This window comes from Callithrix jacchus, chromosome 22 (genome assembly GCF_049354715.1).
Source record: "Callithrix jacchus isolate 240 chromosome 22, calJac240_pri, whole genome shotgun sequence".
In the NCBI taxonomy this organism is placed as follows: domain Eukaryota; kingdom Metazoa; phylum Chordata; class Mammalia; order Primates; family Cebidae; genus Callithrix; species Callithrix jacchus.
In genome coordinates, this window is record NC_133523.1 from 20,051,403 (window position 1) to 20,075,684 (window position 24,282).

The 24,282-nt window shown below is 42.2% G+C and overlaps 1 protein-coding gene and 1 long non-coding RNA gene across 2 annotated transcripts in view; both read right to left on the reverse strand.

Moving 5' to 3' along the window:
* LOC100414379 (uncharacterized) overlaps positions 1 to 24,282 on the reverse strand; it is a 92,652-nt gene that overhangs the window by 47,565 nt on the left and 20,805 nt on the right. Inside the window, 2 exon segments of the mRNA XM_078362084.1 lie at positions 3,479 to 3,574; positions 5,396 to 5,522. Coding sequence (XP_078218210.1) covers positions 3,479 to 3,574; positions 5,396 to 5,522 — 223 coding nt within the window.
* LOC144580951 (uncharacterized) lies at positions 8,307 to 24,156 on the reverse strand. The gene is made up of 3 exons (XR_013531346.1): positions 24,010 to 24,156; positions 15,121 to 15,262; positions 8,307 to 12,618 (listed from the first exon to the last, which is right to left on the reverse strand). It is a non-coding gene; the product is annotated as an uncharacterized LOC144580951 (long non-coding RNA).

Below are 24,282 nucleotides of genomic sequence, written 5' to 3' on the forward strand. Positions count from 1 at the left end.
TGGTATGCAAAATAGATGCACCATTAAAGAAGAATTTGTCTAGATACCTATATTTGACTGTAACTATGTACTTTTGAATCATTGGCATGAACTATACAAAAGTAAAGTTTTAGAGAAAATGCAATATAATCATAAATACAAGACTCTATTGAGAAACTTTTAATAAGCTTTTAAAATAAACTATAGGTAACATTTATATTTTAAATATATGCTATACTTACAAAAATAAAACTGCCATAATCCAACTTTAGAAGCAAAAAATAGCCTTACCTTACTAAATTATATATTATAATATATACACATATATATTGAAGAATATGGTTAGAGCCTCTGATATATAAAACAAATATCTGGGAATAAATTATATTATTTAGATATAGAATACAATACCTTTTTACCCACAGCAAAGTTAAATTTTTTTTTTACGATGGGGTTTCTTTTTTTTTTTTTTGAGACAGAGTTTCGCTCATTACCCAGGCTGGAGTGCAATAATGGTGCGATCTCGGCTCACCGCAACCTCCACCTCCTGGGTTCAGGCAATTCTCCTGCCTCAGCCTCCTGAGTAGCTGGGATTACAGGCACGCACCACCGTGCCCAGCTAATTTTTTGTAGTTTTAGTAGAGACGGGGTTTCACCATGTTGACCAGGATGGTCTTGATCTCTTGACCTCGTGATTCACCTGCCTTGGCCTCCCAAAGTGCTGGGATTACAGGCGTGAGCCACCGTGCCCGGCTAAGATGGGGTTTCACCATGTTGGCCAGGTTGGTCTTGAACTCTTGACCTCAAGTGATCCACCTGCCTTGGCCTCCCAAAGTGCTGGGATTACAGGCGTGAGCCACTGTGCCCAGCCCAGCAAACTTAAATTTATAAGTTACTATATTAGTAAATATATAGTAATAATAATTACTAAATTAGTAAATATTATCTAATTTACTTCAGACATAACATGCAAATTCTCGTATAATTGTCCTAAATGTCTGATTCCAAAATTATAGACAAATTTGAAATAAAAAACAAACTGGGCCAGGCAGTGGCTCATGCCTGTAATCCCAGCACTGTGAGAGGCTGAGGTGGGTAATTTGAGGCTAGTTTCAGACCAACCTGACCAACGTGGCAAAAAATCCCATATCTACTTAAAATATAGAAAAACTAGCTAGGTTTGATGGTGGACAACTGTAACCTGAGCTATTTGGGAGGCTGAGGCAGAAGAATCATTTGAACCTGAGAAGTGGAGGTTGCAATGAGCTGAGATTGTGCCATTGCACTCCAGCCTGGCTGATAGAGCAAGACTCTGACTAAAGAAAAAAAAGAAAAAAGAAAAAAAAAATAGAAAAAAGAAACTATAAACTAAAAATGTGTGAGAGTGACATCAGTAAGATGGAAAAATAAAAGGTGCCCAGATGCCCTACTGGCTTACCCCCATAGAGAAAGAAAATTTGTCAGCCATCCCAGACAAAAATGCCTTTATGAGAGCCAGGCATCATGGCTCACAGCTATAATAACAACTACATGGTATATTGAGGTTGGAAAATTGCTTCAGGCTAGGATTTTAAGATCAGGCTGGGTTATGTAGCAAGATCTCATCTCAAAAATAACTGCCTTTGAAAGAGCTTTGAGATCCAGGGAGGTAGTTGTAAAACTCTCATAAAGCCCAAGATTAAGGAGTTTCTTTTTTTTTTTTTAGAATGCAAGCTCTCTTCAGGTGGCAAACTACGAGACCCCTGTTCTTAACTACAGACCAGAAAATGGACCACCCAACTAGGTCCCACAGAAAATTCTGAACTTACTCTGTAACCATCCCAAACTGCTTCCAGCCACTGTATGTGAGAGATCCTGTTTTTCAAAAGGCCTGGAGGAAGATACCAGCTTAGAGCCACGAAAGCCTTTACAATGACCCTGATGCAGTTCAGCGACTGTTCCAGCTCCCTGAGCCATGGTTTACCACCAGTTCTGCCTCCTAGAAACCCACACAGTTACCTGGAGAAATCTTCTCTAGGACTCAGTGAAAGCCATACTCATCCACATCCTGATATAAAGCCCACCATATGCAGACCTAACTACAAAAACCTGCCCTAGTGCCTGCCCTATAGAGCAAAGTCCTGAAGGATATTCACTCTGTCCAAAAATAAAATGGAAATTACAACTACCCAAGTCCCTTGTAACAAGCCAACTAAAAAGGTGGCCCGTAGTGCAGACCCAGCAGCCTTGTGATCAAGCTATGACCCCTCTTCCACTACAGGCCAGGAGCAGTGGCTCATGCCTCTAGTCCCAGCACTTTGGGAGGCGAGGCGGATAGATCACTTTAGGTTAGGAGTTTGAGACCAACATGTCAAAACCCTGTCTACTAAAAATTCAAAAATTAGCCAGGCATGGTAGTACATGCCTGTAATCCCAGCTACTCGGGAGGCTGAAGGAGGAGAATCACTTGAACCCGGGAGGTGGAGGTTGCAGTGAGATGAGATCATGCCAGTGCACTCCAGCCTGGGTGACATAGCAAGACTTTGTCTTAAAAAAAAAAAAAAAGCCATGTTATCCCAAGTGAGCTATAAATTTTATAAACTTTCTATCAAGTTCCTGTGGTATTTTTTTCACAGTAATGAAAAATATAAATCTAAAATATACATGAAACTAGAATAAACTTTGAACAAAGCAATCTTGAGGAAAAAGAACAAAGCAGAGAAACATGGTAATTCATAATTTCAAATTATTTAAAGACTATAGTAATAAAAACAGAATGAACTGTGCAGAAAATACACACAAAAATCCAATGGAACAGAAAGTACTACTCACACATTTCAGATGTGATGCAAAGAAAGAATTTAAAAGGCCGGGTGCAGTGGCTCACACCTGTAATCCCAGCACTTTGGGAGGCCGAGGCAGGTGGATCATGAGGTCAAGAGATCGAGACCATCCTGGTCAACATGGTGAAACCCCGTCTCTACTAAAAATACAAAAAATTAGCTGGGCATGGTGGTGTGTACCTGTAATCCCAGATACTCAGGAGGCTGAGGCAGGACAATTGCCTGAACCCAGGAGGTGGAGGTTGCGGTGAGCCGAGATCGCGCCATTGCACTCCAGCCTGGGTAACAAGAGCGAAACTCCATCTCAAAAAAAAAAAAAAAGAACTTAAAAAATAATTTAATACAGAGTTTCTCAAAAGTATGCAGATATTCGTGTGTCCCCAAAAAGAATGAAAAAGCAGTCAAATTGTGCAGTGTCTTAAATGTTATGAAGAGGAATTTGGCTCTCACAGTAAACTTGAAGGAAGATCACCAAAGGGAAATTAGAATCCTGAGACAATTTAAAAGCATCAGACAAAAGATAACCCTATGTGAAAGCAAAATGAAAAAACTCAGGCTTCCCAGAAACTGTTTCCTTTGGAACACAGCTTCTCAAGTCATATTTTAAGGACTGGCTTTCTTAACCTTTGCACTTCTCATCTGTGTTGTCTGTTGTGTTGACGTTCACTCTCACCTACCTGAGGATTTGGCAACCATCTCATGTCTCTTCATATTCCAAGGTTCTTTTTCTTGCTCCAGACAGGTGATCAGGTCTGGTTTAGAGACAGCAATACCTGTTTTAATAAAAAATAAATTACACGCATCTTGTTCATATTCTCCAATTATTAATCTAGTAATGTGTCCAGTATGAAGGGTATGAAAGAATATCCTAATAATTAATCCCAAAATATTAATTTTTATTTCTGGAGATGGAGTCTCAATCTGTCACCAAGGCTGGAGTCCAGAGGTGTGATCTCGGCTCACTGCAATCTCTGTCTCCTGGGTCCAAGCGATTCCAATGCCTCAGCCTCCAAAGTAGCTGGGATTACAGGCGTATGCCACTATGCCTGGTAAATTTCTGCATTTTTAGTAGAGACAGGGTTTTAGTAGAGGCAGGAATTACAAGCACCTGCTACCACACCAGGTTACTTTTTTTTTTGTATTTTTATTAGAGACAGGTTTTTTACCATGTTGGCCAGGCTGGTCTTGAACTCCTAACCTCAGGGTGATGTGCTTGCCTTGGCCTTCCAAAGCGCTGGGTTATAGGCATGAGCCACCATACCTGGCCCCAAAATACTAATTTTTCTTTCTTGCTTTCATTCATTCATTCTTTTTTTTTTTGAGACAGAGTCTTGCTCTGTTGCCCAGGCTAGAGTGAAATGGTGTGATCCCAGATCATTACAACCTCTGTCTCCCGAGTTGAAGCGATTCTTCTGCCTCAGCCTCCCAAGTAGCTGGGATTACAGGTGCCTGCCACCACACCCAGCTAATTTTTGTGGTTTTAGTTGAGACAGGATTTCACTATCTTGGCCAGGCTGGTCTCAAACTCCTGACTTCATGATCCACCCGCTGTGGCCTCCCAAAGTGCTGGGATTACAGGTGCGTTCCAACATGCCCAGCCTAATTTTTAACAAAAATTTATTTTATTTTTAGATGGAGTCTTGCTCTGTTGCCCAGAATGGAGTGCAGTGGTGCAGTCACAGCTCACTGCAACCTCCGCCTCCCAGGTTCAAGCCATTCTCCTGCTTCAGCCTCCTGAGTAGCTGGAATTACAGGTGTGCACCATCACGCCTGGCTAATTTTTATATTTTTAGTAGAGACAGGGTTTCACCATCCTGGCCAGTCTGGTCTCAAACTCCTGGCCTTGTGATCCACCCACCTTGGCCTCCCAAAATGCTGGGATTACAGGCGTGTTCCACCATGCCTGGCCTAATTTTTAACATAAATTTCTTTTCTTTGAGACGGAGTCTTCCTCTGTTGCCCAGGATGGAGTGCAGTGGTGCGATCTAGGCTCACTGCAACCTCCGCCTCCCAGATTCAAGCCATTATCCTGCCTCAGCCTCCTGAGTAGCTGGGTTTACAGGCATGCACCATCACGCCTGGCTAATTTTTCTATTTTTAGTAGAGACGGGATTTTGCCATGTTGGTCAGGCTGGTCTTGAACTCCTGATGTCAGGTGATCTGCCTGCCTCGGCCTCCCAGAGTGCTGGGATTATAGGAGTGAGCCACCATGCCTGGCCTTTAACAAACATTTCCAAATATTTAGAAAATATCTTATTTTGTAACTTCTTAATTTCACTACCTGATAATACTGAATCAAAAATTAGGTTGGCCATTAGATTTTAAGTCGTGGGAAATAATATTTTATGACACTTTATTTCTGGAATTACCACTAATCCAGAGTGAAAGACACAGATTAGCTCAGAAATGTAAAAATGTGATGAAACATCTTGAAAAAATTCTTTGGTCCACCAAAAAAATCTCCAAGATTTTTCTGAAAACAAGAAATCTGAAACTCATCAATGCAATGCACAAATTACCAAAAAACATTCTACAAAAAAGAAAAATGAAATATTTAGGGTATATTAGGAATTGTATATTGAAGTTATGCTCACCCAGGAAGACCAGGTTTCTGTAGTTCTCTAACATCACATTCCTATATAAATTCTGCTGTGCAGTGTCCAGGCATTGCCACTCCTCCAGACAGAATTCTATGGCCACATCCATAAATGTCAATGGTCCCTAAAAAATACACATACACACATACACATTTATCAAGTGGCCATGGGAGAATTTGTAATTTGACTGAAGGTAAAATGAGAGAGTAAAGAGAAGAGGTTCTGACTTATAGACAAATTATTCAATAAAATAATTCTTTACGTGAAAATACTCTCTATTTTTTTTTTAGATGCAGTTTTGCTCTTGTTGCGCAAGCTGGAGTGCAATGGCACGATCTTGGCTCACCACAACCTCCACCTCCTGGATTCAATCGATTCTCCTGCCTCAGCTTCCCGAGTAGCTGGGATTACAGGCATGCACTATCACGTCTAGCTAATTTTGTATTTTTTAGTAGAGACGGGGTTTCTCCATGTTGGGCAGGCTAGTCTCCAACTCCCGACCTCAGGTGATCCACTTAACTCAGCCTCCCAAAGTGTTGGGATTATAGGCATGAGGCACCGTGCCCAGCCCTTAATGTATTTTCTACTCCCGAGAAAAGAAAATGGCATAAGTTCTACAACAGTGTACATATTGTACTCTTCCATATTTTTCTGGATGATAAACTATAAAATTAAGGGCATAAACAAATGTGAATTTTTTTTTTTTTTGAGATGGAGTTTCGCTCCTTACCCAGGCTGGAGTGCAATGGCGCGATCTCGGCTCACCGCAACCTCCACTTCCTTGGTTCAGACAATTCTCCTGCCTCAGCCTCCTGAGTGGCTGGGATTACAGGCACGTGCCACCATGCCCAGCTAATTTTTTGTATTTTTAGTAGAGACGGGGTTTCACCATGTTGACCAGGATGGTCTCGATCTCTTGACCTCATGATCCACCCACCTCGGCCTCCCAAAGTGCTGGGATTACAGGCTTGAGCCACCGTGCCCAGCCAAATGTGAATTTTTGAGTTCTCTATTTGCATCATAGAGAATGAGCTGCATATATTTTTCAGATAAATCCAGTAAGTGGAAAATGCTGTGGTTTTTCTAGTTTTTCTGACCTGTAAACAAAGAGCTTTCATTTTCAAAAGACAGATAAATGCAAATAAAACCTAAGAAAGAAGAGCAGTTGCCAGATTAAATGTGATGGTTTACACACATTAGATGCATAAAGATTCTTAATGATAAGGCCAGGTATGGTGGTTCATGCCTGTAATCTCAGCACTTTGGGAGGCTGAGGCAGGTGGATCACCTGAGATCAGGAATTTGAGACCAGTCTGGCCAAAATGGAGAAACTCCATCTCTACTAAAAATACAAGAATTAGCCGGGCATGGTGGCACATCCCTGTAGTCCCAGGAGGGACTTGGGAGGCTGAGGCAGGAGAACCATTTGATCCCAAGAGCGGAGGTTGCAGTAAGCTAAGATCATGCCATTATATTCCAGCCTGGGTGACAGAGATTCTATCTCAGAAAAAAAAAAAAGTTCTTAATAATAAAAAAAATATAACTAATTAACTAACTATATAGGGAAACAGTCTATCAGTGAGCCCTTTAATCAAGTGAATAATTAACATAAACTGCACTAGAACAATTTTTTTTTTTTTGAGACGGAGTCTTGCTCTGTTGTCCAGTCTGGAGTGCAGTGGCGCATCTCAGTTAGCTGCAACCTCCACCTCCCATGTTCAAGTGATTCTCCTGCCTCAGTCTCCCAAGTAGCTGGGACTACAGAAGCCTGCCACCACGCCCTTCAAATTTTTGGCATTTTCAGTTAGAGATGGAGTTTCATGATTTTAACTAGGATGGTCTCAATCTCCTTACCTTGTGATCTGCCCACCTCAGCCTCCCAAAGTGCTGAGACTATAGGCATGAGCCATTGTGCCTGGACTAGAGCAAATTTTTTAAATGTGCTGATGCATGCAGGAAGACACAGCATCACTTCTGTGATAATGCCCCCAAAAAGTAAATTATAATCTAAATTTAACCACAAGGAAATATCAGTTTTATGCAAAGTTCAAGATAAAGATATCTCTCACATTCTGTCATTTTTTTCTTTTCCTTTGAGATGGAGTTTCCCTCTTGTTGCCCAGGCTGGTGTGGAATGATGTGGATCTTGGCTCACTGCAACCTCTGCCTCCTGGGTTCAAGCAATTCTCCTGCCTCAGCCTCCCAAGTAACTGGGATTACAGGCATGTGCCACCACACCTGGCTAATATTTTTGAATTTTTAGTAGAGATGGAGTTTCACCATGTTGGTCAGGCTGGTCTCGAACTCCTGACCTCCAGTAATCCACCCACCTTGGCCCCCCAAGTGCTGGGATAACTGGTGTGAGCCACTGCACCCACCTATAAGTTTTAATAGTAATTTTTAGCAGTCTATCTTTAGCACCCTAGATAGCAAATATAACCTGATGTTTTTCAGAACTTTCTTGTTTATAAATGCCTTCTTGTTTAAATAAGCATCTTTTGAATCCTGTTCTGCATTGAGCAAATAAAAAACACAGACTGAACCTCAACATTACACGTTCTCCATTTTTAGTAAGAACTCCAGCTTCTCCCCAATAGCAATCTTGAGTATTTACACCTTTTCATGTTCAACAGCCACAAAAGGATCATTTTTAATATTGCAGTTTATAAATTCATGGTGAGTATTCTGCACGGCATACAAGCCCTGATGTAGAGAATGTAGAGAAGGCTCTGGTATATAGAAAAGAAATATTTGGCAGAGATCCTTGACTATCATAAAAATTTAGAAAGCAGTGAAACTCACTGGGGAGAAAAACCGCGAGTAGAGAAGTAAAGGTTTGCAGTACTAAACACACGGCACTCCAGGAAGCAGAGTGGACACAGCTCTTGATCTGAGACGTGTTTAGTTGAAAAAAAAAAAAAAAAAAAGCCATTTTTTCTCTATCTCCTTCTCTGGGAATCTTTCCCAGATGAGAATTTTCTGGACAAACTACACTTGCATCTTGTGAATATGGCTTTCAAGCTGTCAGCACCACATGTTTACCTGCTACCACCACACTCATAGGCAGAAGGACCAAGACCTGCAGAAAAAGTTCACCTATTTTTGTCCTTTATAACAGAACAGATTTAGTAAGAATGAAGTGTTCCATGCAGACACTAGTATGAGTTTCACCCTTCCTATTCTCAGGAGCCCTCCTCTGCCATGGACACCAGCAATTTTTGCTACAGTAATGGAAATATAGGCCACACTGTCCTGTCCCTACCAAACCCAAACAGAATAGGCCCTGTAACCACCCTTTAGCGCAAAGGTCAAACTTAACTCTCGTAAATGTATCCTGAATCCTTTATACTTGATTCTAGCCTCATTTTAGAGTCATAGGAGGCACTTAATTAAAACAATATGGACTGGGCTTGGTGGCTCACGCCTGTAATCCCAGCACTCTGGGAGGCCGAGGTTGGGAGTTTGACAACAGCCTGGCCAGTATCATGAAATCCCGTCTCTATTAAAAATACAAAAATTAGCTGGTCATGGTGGCGGGTACTAGTAATCCCAGCTACTCAGGAGGCTGAGGCAGGAGAATCACTTGAATCCAGAAGGTGGAGGTTCAAGTGAGCCAAGACTGCACCACTAGCCTGGGTGACAAAGCAAGACTCTGTCTCAAAAAAAAAAAAAAGGCCAGGTACAGTGGCTCACGCCTGTAATCCCAGAACTGTAAAAGGCCAAGTGGGAAGATAATGAGGTTAGGAGATCAAGACCATCCTGGCTAACGCGGTGAAATCCTGTCTCTTAACAAAAAAAAATTAAATTTAAGAAAAAAACAAAAAACATGCATGCTTCCACCTAGAACAATAAACAGAACCTGAGCCAAACTACAAACACAACAATAAACCTAAATAAGGCATCGAAAAGGGGTGAATCTGAATAGAACAAAAGCAGAGAGAGCAAACTATGTAGAATTCGGTCCTCTATTTCCTGTTTTGTTTTTCCTAAGTTTACCTACGACAACCTTTTTGAGTTTGCAAAATTTTAATCGTTTTTAGCAACTGCTTTGTCAATTTTATAACATATACAAATAAGCAATTTAAACAAATCCCTTAAAGTTTTCTAGGATAATGTTATTATTTTATAAGATAAATATTTATTCTAACAAGGTAAGATGAATAAACAACATAAACTCTTCTTTTTTTTGAGACAGAATCTCACTTTGTTGTCAGGTGCCAGGCTGGAATGCAGTGGCACAATCTTGGCTCACTGCAACCTCTGCCTCCTGGGTTCAAGCAATCCTCCTGCCTTAGCCTCCCAAGTAGCTGGGACTACAGGCGCACACCACCACGCCCAGCTAATTTTTATATTTTTAGTAGAGATGAGGTTTCACCATATTGGCCGGGACGGTCTCAATCTCTTGACCTTGTGATCTACCCACCTCGACCTCCCAAAGTGCTGGGATTACAGGCTTGAGCCGCACCTGGCCCAACTCTTTTGTCTGTAAACATTTCTTCAGGTAAGGATATCAGAAGTCACAACAATATAAAGTGGCCCAAATAAAGCCCAAGTGTTTTTGCACACATCTCCTCACTGTACCAACCACATGATGCTAAATTCAACCATTGTATCCAGTTGCTAGTCTAGACTAAAAACTCCTGGATGGTAGGGACCACGACTGCTGCATCTATTTTTCAAATGGCCATATGAAATGGTAGAAATGGCCGGGCGCGGTGGCTCACGCCTATAATCCCAGCACTTTGGGAGGCTGAGGCGGGTGGATCATGAGGTTAAGAGATCAAGACTATCCTGGTCAATGAGGTGAAACCCCATCTCTACTAAAAATACAAAAATTAGCTGGGCATGGTGGTGCGCACCTGTAGTCCCAGCTACTCGGGAGGCTGAAGAAGGAGAATTGCTTGAACCCAGAAGGCGGAGGTTGAGGTGAGCTGAGATCATGCCATTGCACTCCAGTCTGGGTAACAACAGCGAAACTGTCTCAAAAAAAAAAAAAAAAAAAGAAATGGTAGAAACTAGTTTATCTGTCTGAGTCTCCAACCTCCTCTTTGGTTTTCACTCAAGTACAAGGAAACTAGAAAAACATCTCATCTGTCTACCAACCAAAGACATCTCTTATGTTAGAGGAGAAACAAAAACAGAATGACTCATTTATCTTAGACTGAGAGAGCAAATTAACTACTCTTGACAACCTGACACAATTCTGTTCTGACTTGAAAATGTCTCAAAGATGTCTAGTTGATGATTATGATAGGGTTCCCAGTAACCTAGAGCTGGTTGCCCAATGATAAGTCAAGCAAGAGAGAAACAGGCTGATTTATTTTTTCTTTTTTCTTGAGACAGTTTTACTATTGCTGCCCAGGTTGCAGTGCAATGGCACAATCTCGGCTCACTGCAACCTCCACCTCCCAGGTTCAAGTGATTCTCCTGCATCAGCCTCCCAAACAGCTGGGATTATAGGCATGTGCCACCATGCCTGGCTACATTTTTTTTTTTTATTTAGTAGAGATGGGGTTTTACCATGTTGGTCGGGCCGGTCTTGAACTCCTGACCTCAGGTGATTCACCCACTTTGACCTCCCAAAGTGCTGGGATTACAGGCCTGAGTCACTTGACCTGTCCTGTCCTGGTAGAGCTCCAGAACCTGCATCACATGTCCTGATTAGCTAGCTCTTTGGTACGAAAAAAGACAAAAGGCCCAGCACGGTGGCTCATCCCAGCACTTTGGGAGGCTGAAGGGGGCTGATCACTTAAGGTCAGGAGTTCAAGACCACCCTGGCGAACACGGTAAAACCTTGTCTCTACTAAAAATACAAAAAATTAGCCGGGTGTGGTGGGCCTGTAATCCCAGCCACTGGGGAGGCTGAGGCAAGAGAACTGCTTGAATCCAGGAGGCAGAGGTTGCAGTGAGCTGAGATGGAGCCATTGCACTTCAGCCTGGGCAACAGAGCAAGACTCAGTCTCAAAACAAAAACAAAAACAAAAAGTAGTCTACTCCAGTATCACAGTTTATGGGTAGGTATAGTTGTAGTCACAGCTCTGGACATTTTGTGGCCTTAATCTCTCATTCCTAAGATGCTTGTTCACACTTACAGATTCTGCCATCAGATTCTATTTATACCTGGAGACTCTCACATAAGTGTAGCAAAATCTGAAAAGTCCAAAAAGCCACACTCTCAAAGAGGTCTTTAAGATGTCTATGTTGCTCAAGGAGTTCAAGACACGCCTGGCTAGTCTTGAAAATGCCTCGTTGATTTTCTGTACATTCTGAATCCAAAACCTGGCCCCGTCTTGTGAATCCCAGGCAGGGGCCAAACTCTGTGTGCAGATTCTATGTTGGATCAACCTGGCTCTGCATTTTTGGGTGTTAAAGCAAGCAGAGTAAAATCAAAAGAGAGATCCCCTCAGAGGATGCTATAACACTTTTTCTTTCTTTCTTTTTTTTTTTTTTTGAGATGGAGTGTCGCACTGTTGCCTGGGCTGGAGTGCATTAGCGGGATCTTGGCTTACTGCAACCGCCATCCACCTCCTGGGTTCAAGCGATTCTCCCATCTCAGCCTCCTAAGTCGCTGGGATTACAGATGCCTGCCACGATACCCTGATATTTTTTGTATTTTTAGTAGAGACAGGGTTTCACTATGTTCGCCAGGCTGGTCTTGAACTCTGACCTCATGATCTGCCTGTCTCAGCCTTCCCTGTCTTGGCCTCCCAGACTGCTGGGATTAAAGGCGTGAGTCATCACGCCTGGCCTATAGCACATTTTTAATAATATGTCTACCTAAAAGAAAAAAGCTAAGGCAACATGAATATAAGTAGATCATTCATTTGGGCCAACCTTGAGGATTATAACCTGAAAACAATGATTCTGGAATCTAAACTTTAGCAGCAGTTACAAGTAGATCTGTAAAGGCAAAAAAAGAGGGGCAGAGAGTGGACAGGTAGAAAGAAGTTTGTCAGGTTCACTTAGGCCAGGCGCAGTAGTTCATGCCTGCAATTCAGCACTTTGGGAAGCCAAGGCAGGTTGATCACCTGAGGTCAGGAGTTCAAGACCAGTCTGGCCAACGTGTTGAAATCCCGTCTCTACTAAAAATACAAAAAATTAGCCAGGCATGGTGACACATGCCTGTAATCCCAGCTACTCCAGAGGCTGAGGCAGGAGAATTGCTTGAACCCAGGAGATGGAGGTTTCAGTAAGCCTAGATTGCACCATTGCACTCCACCCTGGGAAATAAGAGCGAAACTCTGTCTTAAACACAAACAAAAAACCCAAAGTTGTTTGTCGGAAAGTCTTACTTACAAAAATGACATTGATTATTGATTAGATATGCATTGTTAAGGTTTAAGTTATGGGTTATAGTGTCCAGTGTGGCATTATTAGTTTCATTTATAGCTACCTATGGAAATACCAAATAATTTCAAGAGATTAATACATAATTCAAAGGGAGGAGAAAGAATTGTGCTCTCATTTTAATGTTTCCCTGAGTTTGACAAATAAAAGGACTTCCATTTCTCATAGTAAAGTTTATTTCTCAAATCTCAAAAGCTAGAATCAGAATTTGGAGTTGCAGATTTAGTGGAATGAAATCTAGTGGAGTAGCAGTAGGTTTTACTTGCACATTTTTGGTTATTTTTAGCAAGAGGAAGAAAGGGAAAGTAGAGATTCTCACGTCTCCATGTCTACTCAATGCACATGTTACTCTGACTGGGTTTCTGTGCCCCATGGTCTGTGAATTACTTTCAGGTCTGAGGATAAAAGAGGTAAAATGGTTGATTGCTTCCCTGTGAAGTTTGTAGAAATCTTGTCTATCCCTCCCTAGAAGTGACTATAGATAATTACATATACCAAATAGGCTAAGAAACAATTCCAACTGCATATTTAGGTGACAACACGCACTTTACAGCACAATTGTTAGTTGGCTGGAAGCCTGAGAGGCAAAGTCTCCTTTAGAGTAAAGCTTGGTTGGCACCTTATATGTTTATATTATGTCTGGTAATTCAAGACAGTGTTTGGAAAATATAATTAAATATAAAATTCTGTATTTTTCTCAAAACAGAAAAAAGAAAAATAAATAAATTCTGCAGCCCCAGAGAAACTCCAAAACAACAGAACAGAAATAAAACTCTTGGCCAAGCGTGGTGGCACACACCTGTAATCCAAGCACTTTGGAGGCCAAGGCGGGTGGATCACCTGAGGTCGGGAGTTGAAGACCAGCCTGACCAACACGGTGAAACCCCGTCTTAAAAAAGAAAAAGAAAAAAAACTTTTTATTACACAACTAAACCAGAATGCGAGTGGCATCTCAGTAAATCTCAAAGACAGAAAGACAGTTGAGCAGGCTCACTCAGCCTGAGTAGTGATTCAGGCTCAGTTTCTATTTATAATGATGACATGAAAAAAATACTTCTGGGTTTTCAGCATGAGTTCAGATGATGATAGCTCCAAAAGTTTTCATTGTGTATTCACAGACAACATGGGATATTAACAGAGACCCAAAGCATTAGAAAGAAAAATAGCTTGGCTGGGTGAATCATGAGGTCAGAAGTTTGAGACCAGCCTGACCAACACGGTGAAACCCCATCTCTACTAAAAACAGAAAAATTAGCCAGGCATGGTGGTGCGTGCCTGTAATCCCAGCTACTCAGGAGGCTGAGGCAGGAGAATCGCTTGAACCCGGGAGGTGGAGACTGCAGTGAGCCAAGATTGATTGAGCCACTGCACTCCACTCTGAGTGACAGAGCAAGACTTCATCTCAAAAAAAACAAAAAAGTAAAAATAAAAGGAAAGAAAACACAGCTCTCCATCTAATCAAGATTATATTGAGAAAAAAAAAAGTAAAAGCATCTTAAGAAAAAACAGATTAGATGTAAGATTGATTGAGTCAGCCAAAAAATCAAGTCAGCCAGAAAATATTCCCCTTAAAGAAATTTTTCTCTAACCAAAGTGCACAGCTACTCTCAGCATGAGAAAAATGAGCATTATGAAGAAAAAGAAAATATTCTTAGTAGAATTTTCTAAGGTTTCTCTTCCATGTCTGCTGCTCTCTCATCTCCTAGCCATTGGATGGGGGTTCCATATTGGAATACATCACACAATTTCGACAAGCACCTTTTGATGAAGATCTGACTTTGTTCATATAGTGGAATATATCCAAGCTTGCAACACAGCTAACTGAAGAGCTATTTTTTCTGAGTGGCCACTTGACATGTTTTATTTGTCTTGCAATAGCAGCATTCCAATTTAGTTAAATGAAAGATGCTAAAATTAAGCTTACTTGTAATCATCCTTTTTTTTTAAGATGGGGTTTCACCATGTTGGTCAGGCTGGTCTTGAACTCCTGACCTTAGGTGATCCGCCCTTCTTGGCCTCCAAAGTGCTTGGATTACAGGCCTGAGCCACCATGCCCGGCAATTATCCATTTTGGATAAATTAATAAGCATGTAAGACTAATATCTATTGTAACAATTTGGTAGTGAATTTGCTTTGGATATTATATATAAATATCTAAGTATAAACAATGTTAATGTGCTAGTCATAATGTATGTTGTATTTTAAAAAATTGTCTGTAAGCATACTTCAGTTAAAACACTTTCTGGCTGGGCGCGGTGGCTCATGCCTGTAATCCCAGGAGGCTGAGGTGGGCGAATCACTTGAGGTCAGGAGTTCAAAACCAGCCTGGCCAACAAGGTGAAACCCCGTCCCTACTAAAAATACAAAACAATTACCCAAGCGTGGTGGCAGGTGCCTGTAATCGCAGCTACTTGGGAGGTTGAGGCAGGAAAACTGCTTGAACACAGGTGGCAGAGGTTGCAGTGAGCCAAGATAGTGCCACTGCACTCCAGCTTGGATGACAGAACAAGACTCGGTCTAAAAAAAAAAAAAATGGGTGCACATGAATAAAGTGAGTTCTTAGAGACCTATGGAGACTTAGATTCTGACACAACGAGAGTAGGAGACCACAACACCCCAGAGACACTAGTAAACAGATTACTGAAGCAGAAAATTAAAAGATATTAGGACCTAAACTTAACATTTGACCAAATAGTCCCAAAAGATGTCTAGAGAACTCTCTATCTAAAAGCATATATAAAATAATATGCATTATTTTAGAGATAATGCATATCTAAAAATAATATGCATTATTCTCATTACCACATGGCAAGTACTCTAAAACTGATGCCACAATCAGAAATAAAACAATCCTCAGCAAATCCAAAAATCCCCAAATCATACCAACCACATACTCAGATGACAGCTTGACAAAACAACATTCAATATAAAGAAAACCACTTGAAACAAGCGAATTACATGGAAATTCAACAACTAGTACTTGAATAACTTTTGGGTAAGTAATAAAATTTACCCAATAAATGGGTACAGAATAAAAATAAATGGGTACAGAAAATAAAAAAGAAAAAAAAAATGGGTACAAAATTGCAATGTACCAGAATCTCCGCAACATGGCCAAGGCAATGTTAAGAGAGAAATTTACGGCTGGGTGCGGTGGCTCACACCTGTAATCACAGCACTTTGGGAGGCTGAGGCGGGCAGATCATGAGGTCAAGAGATCGAGACCATCCTAGCCAACATGGTGAAACCTCGTCTCTACTAAAAATACAAAATTTAGCTGGGCGTGGTGGTGCACGCCTGTAGTCCCAGCTACTCAGGAGGCTGAGGCAGGAGAATTGCTTGAATCTGGAAGGTGGAGGTTGTAGTGAGCTGAGATTGTGCCACTGCACTCCAGCCTGGTGCCTGGCAACGGAGCAAGACTGTTTCAAAAAAAAAAAAAAAAAGAGAGAGAGAGAAATTTATAGCATTAAATGCTCAAATCACAAAGTAAGAAAAATCTCAATTTAACAACCTGGGCTGGGTATGATGGCTCATGCCTGTAATCCCAGCACTTTGGAAGGCTGAGGAGAGTGCATCACCTGAGGTCAGTAGTTCCATCTCAGCTCAGTGCAGATCAAGTTTTGTTTTTGTTTTTGAGACAGAGTTCTTGTTGCCCAGACTGGAATGCAATGGCATGATCTCAGCTCACTGCAATTTCTGCCTCTTGATTTCAGTAGATCAAGCCTGACCAACATGATGAAACTCCTTCTCCACTAAAAATACAAAAATATTAGCCAGGCGTGGTGGCAGGTAACTGTAATCCCAGATACTAAGGAGACTGAGGCAAGAGAATTGCTTGAACCTGCGAGGCAGAAATTGCAGTGAGCTGAGATCACACCATTGCACTCCAACCTGGGCAACAAGAACTCTGTCTCAAAAGCAAAAACTGACATCATAAATAAAAGAATGAGAGAAGAAAAAGCAAATCGACCTCTAAGCTATCAAAGTACAAGAAATAATGAAAATTGGCTGAGTGCAATGGCTTGTGCCTGTAATCTACCACTTTGGGAGGCCAAGGCTGGCAGATCACAAGGTCAGAAGTTCAAGATCAGCCTGGCCAAGATGGTAAAACCCCGTCTCTACTAAAAATACAAAAATTAGCCAGCTGTGGTGGTAGGCACCTGTAACCCCACTTGTACTCGGGAGGCTGAGGCAGAGAACTGCTTGAACCTGGGAAACGGAGGTTGCAGTGAGCTGAGATGGCGCCACTGCACTCCAGCCTGGGCACCAGAGAGAGACTCTGTCTCAAAACAAAAATAAAATAAAATAACAAAAATCAGATCTGAACTGGAGATTTAGACATTAAAAAAAAAATTTAAAAATATGGAGAACTTTAGGAGTAAAATCTCTGCAAGAATTAATAATAATCCACTATGGGGAGAGAGGGGAGGGTGGGGAGGGACAACATGGGGAGAAATGCCAGATATAGTATGCACTTAAAGTAAAATAAATAAATTAAATAATAATAATAATCCACTAGAGAGATTAATGAAGAAAGAAGATTCAAATAAACACAACTAGAAATGTCAAAATGAACATGAACACTGACCCAACAAAAAAACAAATGACTACTAAACTCTGTAATGAACACTTCTGTGCAAACAAACTAGAAAATCTAGAAAAAATAGACAGATTCCTGGACATATACATTCTCCAAAGACTGAAACAAACAAAAAAATTGTATCCCTTAACAGACCTAGAAGACCCAAAATTGAATGTGTAATAAATAGCCTATAAACCAAAAAAAAGCCCAGGACCAGACAGATTCATAGCAGAATCCTACCAGATGTACAAAAAAGAGTTGGTAACATTCTTACTAAAGCCATTCCAAAAAATTGAGACGGAACTCCTCCCCTACTCATTAAATAAGAATAGCATTATTCTGCTACCAAAACCTGGTATAAAACAAGAAAAGAAAACTTTATGCTGAAGTTCTTAATTAACACTGATGGAAAAATTCTCAACAAAATACTGGCAAACCGAAGCCAGCAGCACATCAAAAAGCTAATCTACTATGATCGAGTAGCCTATATCTCTGGGATACAAGGTTATTTCAACATACACAAATCAATAAATGTCATTAATCACATAAACAGAAATAAAAACCAAAACCATGGCTCACTGCAACCTCTGCTTTACAGGTTCAAGAGATTTTCCTGCCTCAACCTCCTGAGTAACTAGGATTACAAGCACTGCCACCGTGCCCGGCTAATTTTTGTATTTTTAGTAGAGACGGGATTTTGCCATGCTGACCAGGATGGTCTCGAACTCCTGACCTCAGGTGATCCACCCACCTCGGCCTCCCAAAGTGCTGGGATTACAGGCATGAGCTGCCGCGTCTGGCCAGGGCTCCATTCCTTTAAGTTTTCAGTTCTTTCTCATTCTGGAAGAAGACCTGAAATCACAAGACAACAGGCAGTGTGACAGCCTGTGTATGGGAGAGCAGAGCCTCCCATTCTCAGACACCCAGAGTTCCATTCCAGGCCAGGCCTGTGTGATATGTTTCTTCTGGCACCAAATCTGTAAAGTTTGCTGAACACCAAGCAATTTTCCACCACCAACATATTGTCTAACATTTCAATTCTGACCCTACTCAGAGTCAGCCCAGACTCTGATTTAGGCCTCATTGCCACAATGTTGTCCTCACTGCAGATGACAGTTACAAACCCCAGAGGCCCATCTATGATTCTCAGCTATTGTTTAAAAATTCAGAACTTCCTTTCGGATGCTGAAGTGGGAGAATTACCTGCGGTCAGGAGTTCGAGACCAGTCTGGCCAATGTGGTGAAACTCTGTTTCTACTAAAAATACAAAAAAATTTAGCTGGGCATGGTGGCACACGCCTGTAGTCCCAGCTACTCAGAAGGCTCAGACAGGATTGCTTGATCCTGGGAGGCAGAGGCTGCAGTGAGCCGAGATCGCGCCACTGCACTCCAGCCTGGGCAACAGTGTTAGACTTTGTCTCCCCCCCCTCAAAAAAAAGCCCCACAACTTCCATAACCTCCTTCAAGTTCTAATTTGATAGGCGCTACTCACAGAACTCAGCAAGACACTGAATTCAACAAAACACTACAGTTATGTTTACCAGTTTGTTATAAAAAATACAACTCAGGAAAAGTCAAATAGAAAAAGTGCATAGGACAAAGAAAAGAGATGGGCAAAGGTGAAGCACATAGATAATCCTAGAAAATAGCTGTGATTAATACAATTCATTCTTTGTGTTCTGCAAAACAGTTTATGGAAAGAAACACCCTTCTCATTATGCCGTAGATGGTGCTCTCTTTCTATCACCAAGTTAAGACACTGACCCTGAATTTTCTTCTTTTTCTCAAATTAGCTAAATTTGTTTCCTGTGATCAAAATAAAACACTTCTTAATCACAGTTATATAAGTTTATCTCCTTCCCACAGGCTTCTTAACTTTAAGCTACCCTCAGTCTGAGCCATCAGGCAACTCCATTTTATGTTCCTCCTAAGAACATGGTGACTTCACGGTAAAATATTTTCTGATACAGAATCTGATCTTTTAGCCTCCATTTGCCATTCCCCTCCCACCTTCTTTCTAATCTTGTTTGCTCTTCCCTAGGGCTCACACCTGTAATCCCAGCACTTTGGGAGGCTGAGGCCCACGGATCACTTGAGGTCAGGAGTTTGGGACCAGCCCGGCCAACATGGTAAAACCCCGTTCTTCTAAACATACAAAAATTAGCTGGGCATGGTGGTGAGCGCCTGTAATCCCAGCTACCTAGGAAGCTGAGGCAGGAGAATCACTTGAACCTGGGAGGCAGAGGTTACAGTGAGCTAAGATCTCACCATCGCACTCCAGCCTGGGGAACAAGAGTGAAGCTCCAGAAGGGAGGAAGGGAGGCAGAGAGAAAGGGGAAGGAGGGAAGGCAGGAAGGCAGGAAGGAAGGGAGGGAGGGAAAAAGGGAAGGAGGGAGGGAGGGAGGGAAGAAGGAGAGGGACAGAGAAGGAAAATAAGAGAAAGAAAGGCTTTGTCTGCCTAAACTTGACAATCCTTAAAGATGTTATAGTTGGTACTTCCTTCGGTTGCAATACCCCTTTAGAATTAAAATTTTTTACATAAATCAAACTTTATTTTACAAAGTCTACAACCTGCCTCAATACAAAAACAACTTCATCTTTACTCTCCAAATCCCCTTTCATCTTACCTGTAACTGCATCTGCTTGTGGGTCCCCAGCTTTCCAGGGCTCTGCAGTTTCTCTCAGAACAAAGCCTTTTTCCATGGCTTGGGTGAGCAGGCTGGGACATCTGCAAGGGAGGCTCCCCAGAAAGAACTGGGCCTTTAATAACCTTCCTTTGCAGGCTCAATATTAGCCTTAGCTTGGAGTCACTGGGCTCAGGCTGTTAAGTCAGAGTGATCCAGGTGGTTTTTGAAACTAAGTGTTTGAAAAATCCAGCAAAATTACACTAACACAGTGTTTATATATAAAAAGAAAATTTTAAGGTGCTTACATTTCACACCTCAATAAGAAGAGCCAAAGTAGCTATTCCTTTCAGACAATAAATGTTATTATTGTATTATTTCCATTAAAAATTATGTATCCAGGAGTGGCCAACTTGTGGGAAAAAAAAATTATGTAGTAAACAATTAGTCACATGAAAACACTTCTAGGAGGTACCAAGTTTCATCTCATAAAATTTAGCATTAAATTCAGAAACCAAGAAGATAGGATATAGAACGCAGATAGTCACCTTCACAAATTTACCCTGAAAAAGAGCAACTGATGATGTCTTTATGAATCTATAACTCATCAATTATATACTATGTTTTCTTACGGAAATGTATTCCTTTTCTACAGCCAAAGTAAGAGAGATTTTTCCCTATTTTTTTCCTTGGTAGCATTCTAAAAGCTAAGCCATGGCAATCTATTGAAAATCACCTAGCCGTAAAATAAAAGACATCTGAGAAGATTCCTAAACCCATTCTGGGAAATAAAAAGGTAAATGAGAATTCTTAACAAATGAAATATATAATTAGGTATTTTTTTTCCTGAAACCCACCTCTTTTATGCTCTTTGTAAATATTTTCTCATCTTTTATATCCTACTAAAAAAATGCAATTAAAAAACTGAAGTTAAGCCTGGGTGCAGTGGCTCAAGCCTGTAATCCCAGCACTTTGGGAGGCTGAGGCAGGTGGGTCACGAGGTCAGGACTTCGAGACCATCCTGGCGAACACGGTGAAACCCCATCACTACTAAAAATACAGAAATTAGCTCGGCATGGTGGCACATGCCTATAGTCCCAGCTATATGGGAGGCTGAGGCAGGAGAATCGCTTGAACCTGGGAGGCGAAAGTTTCAGTGAGCCAAGATCAGGCCACTGCACTCCACCCTGGGCAACAGAGCAAGACTCTGTCTTAACAACAACAACAACAACAACAACAACAAAACTGAAGTTAAAATAAGTGCACACAGTTTTTTCAAGGTGACAAACTGAGGGATTGGCAGTGCTGATTAGAAAAGAGATGTTTCTGACTCGTGTCAACTCAGGCCATCCAATCACTTGAGACATTGTCCCACCCACTTCTGTTCACTCAAGTGCACAATGACAACCCTCTCAGGAGACATCGCACTACGCCTCAGTGACTGCCAAGGTGCATTTTACTTTGCAACTTCTTGCACCATCTCACTGGGGTCAGGCTTTTTGTTTTGTTTTGTTTTTGAGATACTATTTTCACTTTCACAAATCTTAGAGAATCCAGGGGGCAGAAATTATTTGTTTTCCCCTCAATATCAGCATCTGATTGGCCAACTAGCAATGTCTTTCCATGAATTAGAAGCTAAGCGGACTTGTGTGAAGACAATCTTAATGTCTCAAAGGGGTTGCTTTTCAGTGGAAGAGTTCCCCAGGAGATACACTCAGCCTCAGGAATCCACGGGCTCCCTTGAGAGACTACACTCCATACCTCAGGTTGTCCTATAGGAAAAAATGACCTGGAAGCTGATATTCAGTAGACACTGTAGCACACACAGCCATGGTTGTTATCTTGGTTTATCCCCAGACAGCACTAAAACTCAGGACCAGAAAAAAAAAAAACAAAAAACGAAGTGTGGCTGAAGGCACATCACCCCACAAATTTTCCTAAGGAAAAATTTTACCTCAAAACATCCTGAAAAACTCCCTCCGCCTAGGGAAAACAAAAGAAAAAGAGAAGCCAGCCATGGTGTCTGAGGTGGGAGGATCACCTGAGGTTAGGATTCAAGATCAGTCAGGCCAACATGGAAAAACCTAGTCTCTAATAAAAATACAAAAATTAGGCCAGGCGTGGTGGTTCGCGCCTGTAATCCCAGCACTTTCAGAGGCAGAGGCCAGCGGATCACTTGAGGTTAGGCGTTCAAGAACAACCTAACATAGTGAAACCCCATCTTCATTAAAAATACAAAAATTAGCCGGGAACGGTGGCGCATGCCTGTAATCCCAGCTACTCTAGAGTCTGAGGCAGAAGAATTGCTTAAACCCAGGAGGCAGAGGTTGCAGTGAGCTGAGATCGCGCCATTGCATTACAGCCTGGGAGAAAAGTGCAAAACTCCGTCACATTAAAAAAACAAAACAAAACAAAAGCTGGGCGTTGTAGTAGGTGCCTACAGTTTCAGCTACTCAAGTGGCTAAAGCAAAAGAATCTCTTGAACCAGGGAGGCAGAGGTTGCAGTGAGCTGAGATCGCGTCCACTGCACTATAGCCTGGGTGAAAAGAGCGAAACCGCGTCACAAAGAAAGATAAATAACAAAAATTTAAAAATAAATAAATAAATTAGTCAGGCGTGGTGGTAGGTGCCTATGGTTCCAGCTAATCGAGTGGCTACAGCAAAAGAATCGCTTGAACCAGGGAAGTAGAGGTTGCAGTCAGCCGAGATCACGCCATTGCACTCCAGCCTGGGAGACAGAGCGAGACTCCGTCAAAAAAAAAAAAAAAAAAGTCAAATACATACTTTATAAAATACTACACTGGGAAAAACAAAATTCAGGCTTAACCAACTAAAAACTGCCAATTTACCTGATTACGTAACCAGGATATTTCCACCTTAATCGTACAAATTTAAAAAACTATACCTAACGAATTACTGAATTTGGTTTTCTTCATCCTGCACCTTATAAAAGTGTTTCCTGGCCGGACGCGGTGGCTCACACCTGCAATCCTAGCATTTTGGGAAGCCGAGGCGGGTGAACTGCCAGAGCCCAAAAATTGGAGACCAGCCTGGGCAACATGGTGAAACCGCATCTCTACTAAAATAGAAAAAATATGCTGGGCGCGGTGGTGCGTGCCTGTAGTCCCAGCTACTTGGGAGGCTGAGGCAGGAGAATAGCTTGAACCCGGAAGAGGGAGATTGCAGTGAGCCAGAATCGTGCCACTGCACTCCAGCCTGGGCGACAGAGCGGAGACTCCGTCTTAAACAAATAAACAAATGTCTTTCCTTCATTCCCCATGGACCACAAACTACAAACCATAGCTGGGTGTTCTGCAATTCTTAAATTGCTCTTTAATTAAATTCTTTAATATTTTTGTGGTGACTCTCATAAATTTATTTTCTTTTTTTTTTTGAGACAAGAGTCTCGCTGCGATGCCCAGGATGGAGGGAAATGGCACGATCTCAGCTCACTACAACCTCAGCCTCCTGGGTTCAAGCTAAACTCCTGTCTCAGCCTCCTAAGTAGCTGGGACTACAGGTGCGCACCACCATGCCCGAATAATTTTTGTATTTTCAGTTGAGACGGGATTCACAATATTGGCCAGGCTGGTCTCGAACTCCTGACCTCAAGTGATCTGCCCGCCTCGGCCTCCCATAGTGGTGGGATTACAGACGTGAGTCACAGCGCCCGGCCGACTCTCATAAGTTTCTAATAGACGAAAAGAGGGACTGGAAACGCCACGGACCAAAGCTCTTCTCGTTCATGAACCCGCACCCCGAGTCAGGATTCTCCCCTGACGCCCCTCCCATGGTCACTGCACAATGTGAGAGAGATGCGGTGCTGCGGGTGCAGAGCTGCCCAGAGAGGGCTCCAGGCCAGGGCACAGTCACTACGCAGGGAACAGACAGGACGCCCGAGGGCCCAACTGTCAGCGCGGCCGCCATCTTATGGCTGAAGGGGACTGAGGCCGAGCTGGGCAAGAACTCCGGGCGCAGACTGTGGAGCTGACTGCGGGGAATCCTGAGTCCCGCCACAGCCCTTCCCCTCTCTCCAGAGGTCGACCCGGTACTCTCACCATTTCTAGGCTTCCAGAGGGTCCTAGTGTCTTAGCTGTGGATTTCCCAGTATCTGCAGCTCACAGGCCCACAAAGGCCGTAGCTCAAAGCGCAGAGAAAACAGAGAAGTGAAGACAAGACCTGGAGCTCCGGTTGCCTGGAGAGACAAAGGCCCCGCCACATCCCGGAAGCCGCCCTGTCCGCTCCAGCTGCGTGCCTGATTGGACGGTTTCCACCCCAGCGCCCCTGATTGGATAATATTTAAGGTCCTGCCCCCTCAAGCCCTGAGTGAC